The sequence below is a fragment of the Electrophorus electricus genome, unplaced genomic scaffold, assembly GCF_041902795.1.
Source record: "Electrophorus electricus isolate QZ-2024a unplaced genomic scaffold, ASM4190279v1 Scaffold29, whole genome shotgun sequence".
Classification (NCBI taxonomy): Eukaryota; Metazoa; Chordata; class Actinopteri; order Gymnotiformes; family Gymnotidae; genus Electrophorus; species Electrophorus electricus.
Window position 1 is genome coordinate 149842 of NW_027658572.1, and position 15018 is coordinate 164859.

Here is a 15018-nt window from a genome sequence, read left to right on the forward strand (position 1 = left end):
CCTCAGTCATCTGGCATTGTTGAGAGAATGAAACATACCTTGAAAGAAAGGTTAACAAAGGCTATGATGGAAACAGGAAAGAAGTGGATACATCTACTGCCAGCGGTGTTATGTGAGATCAGAATGACGCCCAGTGCCACCAATAAATTGTCACCGTTTGATGTAACTTTTGGTAGACCATTTACCATCCCATGGGTCAGATGTAACCCAGGTGTTTCTCATTCAGGTGACATGGACGTGATCTTGGTGGACTACACCCAAATGTTGACTGAGAAATTGAACAGTGTGCATGGTAATGTCGCTTGCTCTCTCCCTCTTCCTGCAGACAAGCCTACTCATGCATTTATTCCAGGTGACACTGTTTTGGTCAAATCACTGAACCCTTGGAAAGCTGGTAAAGCTGCGTATGGACCCCCAACAACCGTGATCGCAGTGACCCGAACCGCTGTGCTTACATCGGGATCAGCACAGTGGATACACACCAGCCGGCTGAAGAAATCACCAGTAGCTGACGCGTCCGACAAGCAAAATGCACCTAAACACATTCACATATAGTACAAAATTTGTTATATGATTTCATGCTGAGGGACTGGCCCTTGGCTGCACCACACACCAAGGAAGTACTCCTTGTCCCTGTATGTCAATACACTTTAGCATTGGTATTATAACTTGATAGATATCCTTTCTGCCTATTAACATCCTTTTGCTGACTCTTTGGTCCTTTCCTGAAAGGTTCTTGCAAAACCTTACTATAGGAATAATGGGCCCCATTCATTTGATAATATTGGCATTATTTTCAGTCTCAAAAAGTACAAAATGGGGGATAGTGGGCTTTCAGAGTCATCAACAACAGTGTAATGGTAAATTAGCTTGTGTGGTCTCCCTGGTAGCGGTAGGAGAGGTGGAGCCAGGAAAGGACTGTCTGGTTTGTCAAGCATTCCATACACCCTGGGTACCAGTCCTGGTAGATGATGTTATGGCAGCAGCACTTAATCATAATTCATCCGACTGTCAGATCAATATGGGAGTACGGTTTATACGAAATGTATCTAAGGCAGCAGCTGCCAGTGGTAATCTCCCCGCATGGGCCCTGTTTGATCGTTCATGGCCAAACCACAGGACAGACTGTGACATTGGCATTTGTAAATGGTATTACCCCCATTTCAGAAATATGACCCTAGCAGTATTACCTGTGAAAGGTAGCACCTGTCTATGTTCTGCAGGCTTGCCTGATTGTCCATTTTTTGGTCACACGCTGTGTATAAATGAGGTATGGACATTAGGCACGGGACTGGGCAGATGCACAATAAATAATATAACAGGCACACCGTCTCTTTGCCTTGCGATCCTGGGCACTGGCATATCTGCAGCTATCATGTGGGTATGCGGTAGGATGGAATACTCCAGCCTACCCACTTTGATTGTTAGTCATACCCGTCATCAATTTCCCTGAAAAGGATGTTGTACCCCAGCATTAACTATCCCATCTCTGGTCATATATACATGTTCGCAGTTGACATCTGACAGAGCTAAAAGGTCTGTAATTAATGGCACCCCTAATAGGTATGGTGGGTATGTACTGGCCAACCCATGGACTAATCCTGGAATGAACGCGGGTGGGAGTTTGTTCCTGGGAGGAGGAACTACTGCAGCCCTTAATAAAATTAACGGTTTGGCATGGCAGGTACTTAATTTAGCCAATAGGAGTGAAAACGCCATGGCATTACTCAATGATAAGGTAAATAAGATCCGTACCGCTGTCATGCAGAACCGCCTAGCCCTAGATCTCCTCTTGGCAAAGGAGGGAGGCATCTGCAAGGTCATTAATGAAACGTGTTGCTTTGACATCCCTAGTTACTATAACAGCATTACTGACATCATTTTGCACATGAAGACCGCTATTGCTGAGCCTCCACCCGCCGATGATTCTTGGTTCAGTTGGTTAACTGAGCTTGTCGGCCCTTGGGGATCTTGGCTCATAAACATATGTTTTCCCATACTCCTGATTATTGTGTTGATTCTTGTTTGTGGACCCTGTTTATTGTCACTCCTGTCTTCTTTCATAACTCTCATTTCTACCTCCGTGATTAATCATGCTAATGTTGCCTTGGTGCCTGCGTATGAGAAAGGTCTATATACTGATATGTGATTCCTTTGGAATCAAAGAGGGGCGTGTTAGATACTGGAGCCTTTATGTCTTCAGGCACTCAACGCAAGGTCTCTGCCTATCAGCCATGACATGGCGGTTTGACCGCGAGCTGGTCGCCCGAGGTCATCCGCTCCCTCTTCTTGTCTTCTTTACCGCTCCCTTTCTCTTTCTCTCTCTCCCTGTCTCTCTTTAAGGACAGCAGTGGCTCATGACGGGCACGGGAACAGCTAGTGGCTCGTTCATGCAGAGAACATCTAATCTTTACTAACCTTGTTTCTTTCCTTTCTACATAGACCCTTAGAACATGCCTCACTTTTCCCCGTCATCCTGTATATTTAGATAGTAGATTTAGGACACATATATACTCTGTGCTTTCCTCGATAAAGTGGAGCGCTCTTGATTCACTACCTTGGTGTCAGTGTCTCTTGACTTCCCCGGATCCGACTACAGAGGATGGATGGCAGTGGGTTACTTGGAGAAGATTGAACCTGAAGGACTGGTCACTTTGAACCGGTTTCTAACATTTGCTTTTGTGTCTAGAGCAAGTAGAATTAAGGGCGTAGGGCACAGAAGACCTGTCTTGTGTTTTTGTGTTCGCTTTAACAGAGACCTCTTGTGGTGACTTGTCACAACTACGGCAAGAGGCAGCAGCAGATGACGCCAAAGATCACATTAGCTTGGACTTTCATGTTCTATTTGTGCTTCATTATGCGTACAGTAGTCGTGGCATGTTTTATTTTTCGCTTCATAGCATCTCATAACATAGTAAAGTGAACAGTGAGAAAGTGGAACCAAAGAAAGGACTTAACGTTGGGTCCCATGACAGTGTTGCAGTAAAGAAAGGAAAATAGGACATAGCTCACATTTCTTTTCAAGTAGCTCTCTCTCTCTCTCTCTCTATCTATCTATCTATCTATCTATCTATCTATCTATCTATCTATCTATCTATCTATCTATCTATCTATCTATCTATCTATCTATCTATCTATCTATCTATCTATCTATCTATCTATCTATCTATCTATCTATCTATCTATCTATCTATCATTCTCCCTCTCTCTTGCTGTCCCAGACAAATTGGGACACACGTCTGTGCTACTGGTTTAGGGTTATGATTAGGGTTTGGTTAGGGTTAGGGTTAGTTTTTTTTTTTTTTTTTTTTTAAACAATACCCATATTTTTATACATTATATATTTTATATATTTTAATGTTGATTGTTTTGGTTCTGTGTGAAGTTAAAATATTTTTTTATGCTGCACTTGGCCTCAATTAATGTATTTTAAACATATTGGATGTGAGTCCTTGACCAGCATGTCAATAAAGCTTCATCCAGTTGCTCTTGTCACAATGTGTTCAGTTCTTCTTAAAAGGGTAACATCGCAATTCTAAATTGTATTACAGTAAAGCAAAACATTAAAGGTTATTTGGTTGTACTATTCTATTGATCCTATAGTCAGTGGCTATCAATAAGAAATGATCAAGCACAGTTTTATTGGGTGTGTGTCTGGAAAGAGAACTACAGCACCCGGTGAGATTTTTGGTTCAAGATTAATCATCATGCAAATGATTGTGATTAACACTTTGTCTGTTTAATTAAACTGTTATACTATAAACCTAATATTTTAATAGGGCTGGCAACTTTCTAGATCCGATTACTACACGTGTGTGAAGTACAGGTGCTGTAGCTATACAAAATACAAATGTCCACAGTAGCCTAATTATAATATATGCATCCAAAATAAACACCAGAAGCCTGGACTAATGCTAATGTACATAAGTGCATTAAATCTAGGTAGAACTGTTCGATAGGTTGGATAACAAAACACTTGTCCCGCCATACAAAAGAAATGAGAGCGTGATAAGGACTCCAAGTCGCCACCAGATGGCGCCCGAAACCGCTTAAATGTATTCCAGTCGGAGATGCCTTTTACCTTAACATGCCAGGATACACACTCACTGGATGTTTAATCTTTCGAATGGGTCAGCTATATTTTTATAGTCAGGAAAGATTTTTTATTATTATTAATCAGTTAAGTAATTCAAGCTGTTGCATTTTGCTGAGTTGAGGGAATATTGCATAACCCTGTACTAGCCAAATAATTAGATTTGATGTGCTATTTTGTGGATTAATACCATACCTGGCATGGTTTTAATGGCACATGGTCAATACTTGCTGTCAAAATACAGAGGTTCACAAGAACCTCCTTCCTTCATAAGGAGACTCCTGTTTTTGAATCTGTTTCGCGCTAACACCACTGTTTCTGCATACTAGCTCTTACTGCTTTTTTGCAACATGTTTATTCTTCGCCGTTAGCGATAGCTTTATCTGTGAGAAGTGTAGATGAATTGCTGTTCTGTGACGTGGGAGACAAGGCAGGATGCAAAGACGAGCCGTGGTTCACATGAGACACATGTTTATTAACACACAAAACAAAATGAAACCAAACACGAAGAACATTAAGCACTAACATCGGAGGCTCGTCGCTTTCAGAGTCCTCTGACCCGGTCTATAAACCACAGGAAGGATCCTCATGGCGGGCCTCCTCCACCTCCACTGATGGATCCTCAGAGCAGTCGGATTCGGTGTCTGACCTGAGGCCGACGTCAACATACTCCTCACTCCTGCTGTAATCCTCATAGTCCTCCTGGTAGTCCGTGGGGGGATAGTAGGACCCTGCAGAGTCTGACCCTGGATATTGGTAGTCGTAATCGTACGGGTCCCGGTAATCCAGTGAAGGTAGGCAGGACTCTGCAGCATCTGATCCTGGACCACCACCAGGGCCCCCCCAAAATCCTCCAGAGATACTCTCCCCCGATGTGATGACAGGGAGTGTTCCCACAAGTATGGAGGATTCTCCTGCATGGGTTGGGTTTCCCCTTTTTCTTCTTTCCCTTGGCTCGAGGCAACCTTCAACGGTCGGTGTTCCTGTGACGTGAAGCCGGATGCAAAGATGAGCTGTGGTTCAGATGCCACAGACGTTTATTATCATACAGAACAAGACAAAACCAAACATGAAGAACATTAAGCATTAACACTACTTAGAACATAACAGGCAGTCTTAAAACACAACAAAGCAGCATACATGGGGTCAAACACTGACAAACAACAACAAAACAAGGGTTTAAATATGTGTGCTCACAATTAAAAGAACTATAGACAGATGCTGGTTCACTCCTAACATCTGCAAATTAAAATACAAGTTGGTTATTTCTCAAAAAGGACTGAAGCTCTTCCTCTGTCAGTGAAGCACCCTGGTAGTGTTCTCATATGTGGCGATGTAAGTGACGTCCATGTAAATAGGTGTTTAATCACTGCCATGTGCTACTTGGAAAAGAAATTTATCTTTTAGTATGAACAATGTTGGGGATAAAGAATGGGGACTTGTACATCTCCAATAGCGATTAGAAGACAATAACTGACACTAGGACACCTCATCTAAATATGTTGACTTGACAAGTATAGTATTATTCATGTTATAAATCTATGGGATAAAAATATGGAAAAAGTGTTTTAACAAGAACGCCAGAGGGGGCATTTACTATTTTGTGGAGAATAAAAAATGGCTCATTTTAATGGGTTAAAATTTTTTTAATTCTTTTACAGAGAGGGAAGGGTGAAAGGACTGAGAAAGAAGGTTAGCACCTGCCAACCGGTGCTGGGAGTAGGCCTCACTCACCTGTCATGCACAAGAGACCTGCAGTCCCAGGGCACAGTAAAGGCTAATTTACTCCCTACATATATAAGCTTGTAAAACTTGTTTCTGTTAGAGTGCTCCTAGACTGAGGTACCTACATTCCTAAGTCTGAAAGGTGAGATTCTACCTGTGCACGTAGAAAATCAGGTAGGCTGTTTTTGTCCTGCTCTTCAGGATGGCTGGCTCAGTGCTTCTTGATACTTTTAAGTCACTGAATGACAACCAGCTCTGTCCTTCTCCCTCAGCTGTGTCACTGATATAGTGGCCTGTCGGAGTAGTCGGTGGTCCTTAGTCATTTAATAGTTTCTACTGCACGTGTATAAATAATGTCAGATTACTCACCATGGTCCATGCTGTCACCTAAATGAGAAACCACCGCCTGGAGTCTGTAGGTGCCAGTGGGTGCACATTCCTGCAACACACAAATACATCTTTTTTTCATACGATTAACTGAAAACGCATCACGGATTGAACGCCATCTCTGTATTAACAGGCCTCTTTCATTCTCTCTCATTCTGTCTCTGTGTCTCTCTCAGCTTGCATCTCTCTTCTTTTTGGTCTCTCTCTCTCCTCACCGGTAGGCTTACTTGCTGTCCTCTAGCTCCCTGTCCTTCTCCTCTCTCATTTACTACTGATGGGTTAAAAGAACTTAGTCATTATGGCAGATACTAATACACAGCCATATTATCACTCCACTGTAAGAAAATGGCACAGCTCTACCTGGCTGGGGACTGGAGTTTTCCCCCAGTTTATCATTTTGCATTTCTTGCGGTTTGTCCTGGGTTCCCGCTGCTCCACTGAGGACAAACCACAAAGCCATTCAGTCGGCATTTTGTAGCTAAATGGGAATGGGTGGACAGAGAAGTATGTGGGCACGGGTTGATGGTACGAGCTCACCTCGACTGCTGCCTGAGAGAAGCCACCCCAGGAAGGGCAGAGAGATCTAGCTCGGACGGGACGTCCATCACGTCTGAGAGCTTTTGGCCCAGCATGTCAAACCGCTTAAGGTGGAGGACGAAAATACTGTTCCAAGAGGAAAAGTGACTTAAGGACTGGAAGTGTGTGTGAGTGGAGGAGGGTGTGTGTGTTGGACTGGTTTAAAACTCATTCTTTAAGGTCATCTACGTCAGACGAGACTCACCGTGGCAGTGTGAAAAACTCCACCTCTTCAGTTGCCTCGCAGCCTGCTTCACACTCACAAAAACGCTCCAGTAGTGTTGGCTGAAAAAAGAAAGAGGCCCTTTCATTGAGAGTGATAAAATCAAAATGGTAGCATGTCATAACTGTATTCTCTCCTTTACAACAGGGTAATGAAGCCTTATCCAAAGAGGGTGTGTGAGGTGACCGACCTTAAAGTAAGTGTGTAGGCTGTCAGTCGTAGCAGGGCTCAGATTTACAGAGAGGTGGTTGTAAACATCCACTCTGCAGCTCTGCTTTCCACAGCTTTCACAAAATGGAGAACAGAAACGTTACAACATTTGCACAGAAATAATCTCCTGCATCCCTTATACAGTGTGAGTTATCACATGCTAATATGCTCAGTTTTACAAGTAGATAACATCTTATCTAATGTGAAGCATCAGAGCAGAAAACATTTCGAATGCTCAGTCCATGTCTGTTATGTTTTCCCAAACTCACACACACTCTGAGATTTGAAAGCTATGTGATGAATACAAGCTGAACTTGTGAGCATTTTAAATGTTCATATTTAAGTTATGTATGTTATGAAACTTTCATGAATACTTTAAACAGAGATGTCCGGAGAAAGCGCCTACTCTCGGTGAGAAAATGTACTTTAAACAAACATGTTAAGACTGGTTAAGACCAGTCCATTAACACAAAGGAGATATGCAACAGTGATACCTAATTACCTGGTGCATGTGAGCACAGACTTGATATGAAACTCAAAGTTTGCCACAGGGCAGATGTAAGAGAAGAAAGAGGCCCTGAGTCTCTCTCCCTCCTCTTTCAGCTGCAGTAAGCAGAGCATCAGGAACTCATGAGCATCCTGTGGAGGACAGCACAGGAGAACATCAGAGGAGGATTTGCTCCTGGACTTCAACAGCAGCACGGTGAGAAAACAAAGGTGGCCGTGTGCAGTTCCTGCAGGGTACTGCGTGAGGTTCTGATGTGTTCTGAATGGCTGAGGGGGCCATTTAGCTGGACCTGTTCATAGTCCTCTTCGAATGCAGGGCAGCGGGCTGAAACACACTCAAGCAGGGCTCCCAGGAGCTGCACCTTCTGCTTTGTGCTGCGAGTGGTGAGCCGGGCCTGCTGCAGATCTGAAAAACATCTACACACAGCAACAGGGAGACCAAGTGGTTTATATCTCTGAGCATCACAGCACCTCCTTAAGCACTCATGATTAAACAGTTCATTTAGACCCATGTGAAGCCTCTGGTTCTGAACGGGTACCTGAGCATCTGGCAACTAGAAAGATCCATCAAGCAGGATGACTGAGCTCTGATGGGTCTCCAGAAGCAGGAGATACTCAGTAGGCACTGCAGAGTGGCGTTCATATAGCAGCTGTTCCCAATGTTGGGAAACCTAACAGGTCATCCATGTTAAAAATAGATTTAGTGCACAAGCTCTGAAACATCCAGGCCACTACATGTCAGTATAATGGCTGTTTCATAATGTGAAGAAGAACTGCTAAATGACTTACTGCTCATTTAATTACAATATGTTTGTATTTGTATAGGAGAAAAAGACTGAGCTTCACCTGTGTAAACTGTAAAATCATCTACTCTGAATAGGCTGTGTAGTAAAACGCGGTGTGTATTCTCGTCTTTACCCGAGCTGCCGAATGTTGAGGTGTTCGACAGCGGAATGGATGGGGGTGTGGCCTTGGCCCTCACCCTGACCAATCTGACGCCTCCTTTTACTCCTGAGGACGTGCAGCAGCTGTCGCAATAAATTCTGCGGCTGAACACGAGTGTCTGCTTGCATCAGAACAGCCGGAAACCTGAGAGACAGAAAAGAAGGGAGAGATGAATACACAGTGGCCAGTTATGCACAAAATGTTCACATAACAACCCTTAGACAGATAAAGCTGTGAAGAATGAAAAAGACAATGATGTTTTTTCTCGTTTTATGCCCCAAGGAAGTTACAATGGCAGTGCCATTGGGTAACCACCATGCCACACTTTTCTCTGCCACGAAGATGAATTTTGATAATGTACCCACCTCTCAATGCGCACGGAGTCCACATCTTTATCTGCAGCCTCTGTATAGAGAACAGAAACTTGGAGTAAATGTCCTTAACCAAAAACAGACTATGCATTTGAACAACATGATCAAATCTGCTGAGCTCTAACCAGGAACAATCACTGCTGTAGTCCTGAGCGACTCATATGAGGAGGAGGAGGAGGAGGAGGAGGCTTGACCAGGAAGGCACGACTGGGTAGAAGAGGCATTGTGGGATATGTCCACAGGTGAAAAGGAAGAAGCAGTACTGAAGATCAGGGACCCCTCAGAGGAAGAGGGGCAAGAAGTGGAGGTGGTCACATTCGCGGCGTGACCGTCTAATGCCACGCAGGAGTCAGACACTTTGGAGGATGAGATTATGTGTCTCCACCAACTTCTATTCGTTTTCTCCTTCTTCTTTTTCTGTAGAAAAGCATTGTAGAAACGTATTGATTTGTATATGCAGTATTATCGCGACTTAGCGATATCTCGGTATTCTTACAAGAATCTCATTTTGATTTAAAAAAAACAAAACAAAACTTTTTAATCATCTGCATTTGCGCTATTTTTTTTTACAGGAAAATGCTAATTAGTTACGCACTGTAACGGCCCGAGTGCCGCTGGTCAAGGAACAGGACGTACAGACTCGCTCCACGGAGACGTTTATTAAGGATTATTAACATACGATACAGACACCGGCACTCACGTATAACACAAACTGTGACCGTGACAATGATCAACGACTGACAATAAGGCACACACTAACAAGGGTTTAAATACATACAAACATGACAAGAGTAAACCGATGCAGGTGTGTGCTGAACAACATAGGCAAGGTTACACACGAGACAGTCAACGCGGCGGGCCATACCACGTGACCAGTGGAAGCGTTCCGTGACATGCACAATAAATCTTAATCCTTTTCAGATTATCGTATTTAAAATCGTTCCCAAAGTGTAGGAAAAAACATACATACCTTCATACACGAGCAAACACAGCCCATCCTGTTCGAATCTGTGATCTACTCGATTAGAGAATTAAGTAAAATATCAAATATGGTTTTTACAGGTCCTTTAACTGATATTCGCGATACAGCGCACCTCATTGTTTTGTTTTAAAACGGAGTTTTGACTCTTAGATGTTCTGAATATGTATTATTTTGTCATTACTGATGCAAGTTCTCAGTTCTCATACGTTTTCACCCTCTTGAAAATAAATATTATTTACGTGTGTGTGTGTGTGTGTGTGTGTGTGTATGCGTTTCAAACGTAAGATTCTTTAACTTCCGCAGTATAGTTTGGTAAATTCAGGTAGCGTAATGTTTTTCCTAAAATCCTCACTGTCTCGCCCTGTGGTAAGGAGAAATGTTCCAAATATGACAGGTTACGTTTTATCATAGATAACTGGCTACAAAGTTACATTTGCGCCCTAATTTCTATAGACATACATCTATAAGCATTGTTACTTTAAAACGCAATTAGTCTTGCGCTCTGACAAACGTGTGCACCTGTAAATAATTACAATTATTTTAATGTACAACTTATTTTATTGTATAACCACACTGTAAATAGAATCCATAAGAATGTATTCAAAGCCAGAGTTGTAACGTTCAATTATTTTTACAGGTAGCGGATTACTGTGCTTCTACTATCTCTTAGCAACAAGTGATTTTTTTTCCTTCAGTATGACATGTGGGATAGTTTAGGGAACCTGATTTTTTTGTTAGATAAATATGTGTGGGTTATGACCGTTAAAAAGACCTGAACAAAAAAATGTTTGGATTTTTATTCGCTGTCACCTTTCATCACGGGCAACATAAAAAATCACACTACTGCAATATCGCTAACATGTTACTGGCATGCAAATAAGACACCTGAGCACAGAGAGAAACCCAGTGTTATGACTACAGTTGACATTGGAACTAGCTAGATAGCTCATATTAAGACACTTCTTTGGAGAACACGTGCTAAAGTGTTTTCCCCACAATCTATATGCATAATTTATTTGCCAACTGTGACCAGAGAGAGAACATAGCTAGCTACCTTACTCACAGCCTAGGACTTGAATGGATTTTGATGAGGACTGCATATGCCTGGGATCAATTCAAACACGTCATGACGATGATATAAAACCTGATGAAACAAGCTTGACAAGCAGCAGTTCCGTTTTTCCGTGAAAGTATCAAGCACAGATGAAGACGTTTCTATGGTTATCTCGGTTTTATAAATATTAGCCTATAGAGTTGGGCTTAGTACGTGAATAAAAGATGGAATTAAACATGCATAAATTACGGTGTCCTGGAAAACCCATCGTGCTGCAAATACACAAAGCATATTCATCAAAGTGGTAACACACTTTAGAAATGCGGTGCAAATTTAGAAAACGCATACAACTTCAGGAACAAATCCTGTCACAACACAACGGAAGTGCTGTTTCCGGAGGACACGGAAAGGGGTGGACTTCTATGAGATTAGCGTGAAGTCTATTGGAAGTAGTGACAACTGAGTAAAAAGGGCTGGTTTTTTTTCCAGTTACCACGGTGTTATCAAGGGTAGGTATGTGATACAGAATGGAAGACCGACCTATTCATGCTCTGCATTCTTGCATATTTATTTATACATAAGGCAGCCTTAAAAACATGGGATGGAAATCCCATTTAACACAATATGCACTGTTTTACAGTCAGAGTGAAATAAGTAACATTCTCCTTTTAATATATATATTTTAAATGTTAAAATTCTTAACTATGTCAGTTAAGCTGCCAAAAATGCCCCTTTTGAAATTTGTATTTCTAATGTCACAAGAACACTTTATTTACCTATCTCTGCCTATTCAGCCTATAGAGGTTTAGCACACCCACTTAAATTGCCTTTCTCAGGCATTTCAGCTCTGAGTACCTTTTGAAAGCGTTAGGATTGCTCTGCTCCACTGCAGACTTTCTCACTTTAGCAAACAAATGTCCTCAATACATTTATCCCTCTCATTGAAATTCATATCTTTAGGTTCCACCTGTAGATATGAGTAGAAATATTGTTGAACAGTATTTAAATACATTTAATTGAAATATGACTTTAATTACATTTTGATACATTTGTAATTTATAATTTGTATTGGACTGGAAAGGAAACAAATACAATTTTTATCGCATAGCCGTTATCACATAGCCTGCAGGCCTAATGATGTAAAAATGTGCCCCCAAACATCAAATGTTCAACAGAAATAACAGGACCTGACACACTAAGGTACCGTAGACCCATTCAAATTGTGCTATTGGAATAATAAATTCCAATGCGCTCAGTCATTTTAGCTAGTGTTGATTTTGATTCTCGCCACAATTATACTAATAATCAGTGTTACAACTCAGCATGCAAAGTCACCGAACAGTCGACTGTTAATTCTATAGTAAGGAGAATGTAAAACAAACAAACAAAAAACCCACCAACAGTATTTTTTTTTCCTGTAACTGACAAAGATTGCATATGCTAAATGTATGTGTCCTAAATATATTCTAAATACATTTACATTAGTGTTTTTAATTAATTTCTCGAACATTTGTTGAAATGCATTTGTAATTTATATTCAAAGACATTTCAGTGTACTTAAGTACAAGCATTCAATTAGCATCACTGTTCACCATAGCCGTTTTTCCATTTTTTGTGGCTTTTGTCCCCTGCCTCAGTTTGGCTTTAAATCATTTGTCTTGGTTCTACTTTACTTACTATGGCTGATTCAGTTCCCTCAGTAGTCAAGTAATTCTTCATTAAATACTTTCTTCTAGTATCTGTTTAAAAAGTAACAGAAAATGTCTTATTAGCGTTGTATAGATACTTAGAACACTTCTACGTAGATCTCTCTCTCTCAGACACACACACACACAGTTCATCCAAGTGGTGGCTGTGGTCAGAACTTACCCTTAAAGAAGTCATCCTCTGAGGTCGTGTTCCTTCTCTTAACACCCTTCCGACAGCAGCAAGTGAACAATAGCACAAGCTGCGTGAATATTCTGGCAGGGATCTTGTCTTTTCGTTTTTCTTTTTCCCATATTTACCAAATGTGCTTTTCCTTTTGGTCCAATCTTCCTAGGATATTTTCTCTCAAATTACATGGAGGGACTGACATGTTCTAAACTGCCTGTTATACCTTTACCCAGGGATGTTCTATAGGATTAAGATCTGGGGACTGTGAAGGCCAGGGAAACATTGAAAATTTGCTGTCTTGATACTGGAACAAATCCGTGATTATACAACCCTTGCGGCAGGGTTTCTTGTCTTGTTGAAAGTGTCCTTCTGCCATAGTTTAAGCAGCTGCATGAAGGGATGCACTTGGTCACAATACATAGGTAAGCCCTTCTGTTCAAACATCTACTGATTTCAGAGGACCCATGGTGTGCCTTCAGACATGTTAGTTGGAGCAACAGCATTGTATCTGGCTGCAATTTGCTTGACCGTGCGCCACTTGATCATCAGAATGATTCTTGATGTCATCCTCTTCTGATCACTTTCAAAATATTGGTCCTGGCTAGTCTGTTCCATGCCTCGTTCGCAGTTCGCTTCGCTCAGACCGCTTGACTTTCCCATTCTAATGTTTACATGGTGTTTTTTGCAATTAGTCAAAACTGACCTTTCATGACCTTCATTATAAACTTTTCTAAGCAGTCATGACCTCACCCTGTCATAATATGTACTATTAGATCTTCCCTGTGTCCAAAGTGATCTCATGGCAGGAATTTTCCAGCCAACCATTTCCAAGTCAAGCCAATTCAAGCAGAAATGCCAATGAGAGCGTTTCTGATTAACTCCTGTCATTGTACTAAGTCGGTAAGAAAGGGTTAGCTACATAAAAATAAAAGTGAATGACTTAAAAGTTTGATCATTTTAACTGAATCTATATTTTATGGAATGGTGTAATTAACCTTCATTATAAACTTTCCTTAGTCGTCATGGCCTGTCCCTGCCAGAATATTTACTATCAAATCTTCCCTGTGTCCAAAGTGGTATCATGGCAGGAATTTTCCCAAGTGTTTACATTAAAGGAATCTGACTATACTGATTACTCTTCGCCAGCTAACAGCAAATAAAAGATGCTGGATTTTGGATTATGTGAGTATATAACACGTGACTGTGTTTGTGTCAGAGAAGGGAGAGGAGAGGCTTTGTCTCCAGCCTCCCGCTGCTTGCCGCTGTTCAGCTTCTCACTCCTGAGATCCTTCTCGCTCTCCTTCTCCCCATTGCGTCCCACTCCGCCAATGCTGCTGCAACTTCAACCGCTGACAAAGTGCACCAGCTCAAAGCGTGGTCTAGAGCCAAATTTGAACACGGGCATCTTCCTCATTGGCTCATCTCCTCAGAGGGGCAACACATGCACAGTTTCAGCTCCTATCGATACCCACGTAGAACCTTATAAAATCAAACTGACAATGACAAGGAAACCATATTTTCAACACCTCCAGCACAAGTAGTAGTTTTTAGCAATGCACTACTTTTAGTGGTTGTTGAGCATCTGGAAAGAATGCAAGTCACCAGGGTAACATCATCAAGAAGCCCTTTTAGACTTACTTCCATCAGATGAATTCGGCCTCTTTTTTGCTTCAGTATTTGGGACTAATTCGTAGGAGGGCATTTTGCCAACATGAATCCCCTCTGCCATGTCATGCACTCTCTGCATCAGTTGTGGGCCATACCTGCTAGACCAAACATTTACATTCTGAATACTTTGGCTGAAGTTGTTAAAATGTTAGTATAAAAATCAACACTTTTAGCTGTATCTTAATTTCAGGCTGATTTAACAAGTAGATAAGCTAACGTAGTGAGCGGTTGTCTTGGCTTGTCCTAATGGCAGTCAGGGGCCAAAACACTTACTGTAACACTTTATACTTATAACGCACTTTCCTTAACTATTACAGATGCCGTTTAACAATGAGTTCTATTTTTAAAATCTGGAAACAGCAACTCAGCACAGAAGGCGTTAGACCCTACCTGCATGCTAAG

General features: G+C 41.6%; 1 protein-coding gene across 1 annotated transcript; it reads right to left on the reverse strand.

Moving 5' to 3' along the window:
- Nucleotides 1-4547: 4547 nt before the first annotated feature.
- On the reverse strand, nt 4548-9861 carry LOC113569122 (ubiquitin carboxyl-terminal hydrolase 29-like). The gene is made up of 13 exons (XM_081709089.1): nt 9633-9861; nt 9163-9454; nt 9032-9071; nt 8640-8810; nt 8261-8392; nt 8012-8138; nt 7717-7853; nt 7195-7288; nt 6987-7066; nt 6743-6868; nt 6566-6642; nt 6188-6257; nt 4548-5106 (listed from the first exon to the last, which is right to left on the reverse strand). The coding sequence occupies exons 4-12, from the start codon at nt 8792-8794 to the stop codon at nt 6202-6204; spliced, it is 984 nt and encodes a 327-aa protein (XP_081565215.1). The 5' UTR covers nt 8795-8810; nt 9032-9071; nt 9163-9454; nt 9633-9861; the 3' UTR covers nt 4548-5106; nt 6188-6201.
- Nucleotides 9862-15018: the final 5157 nt, after the last annotated feature.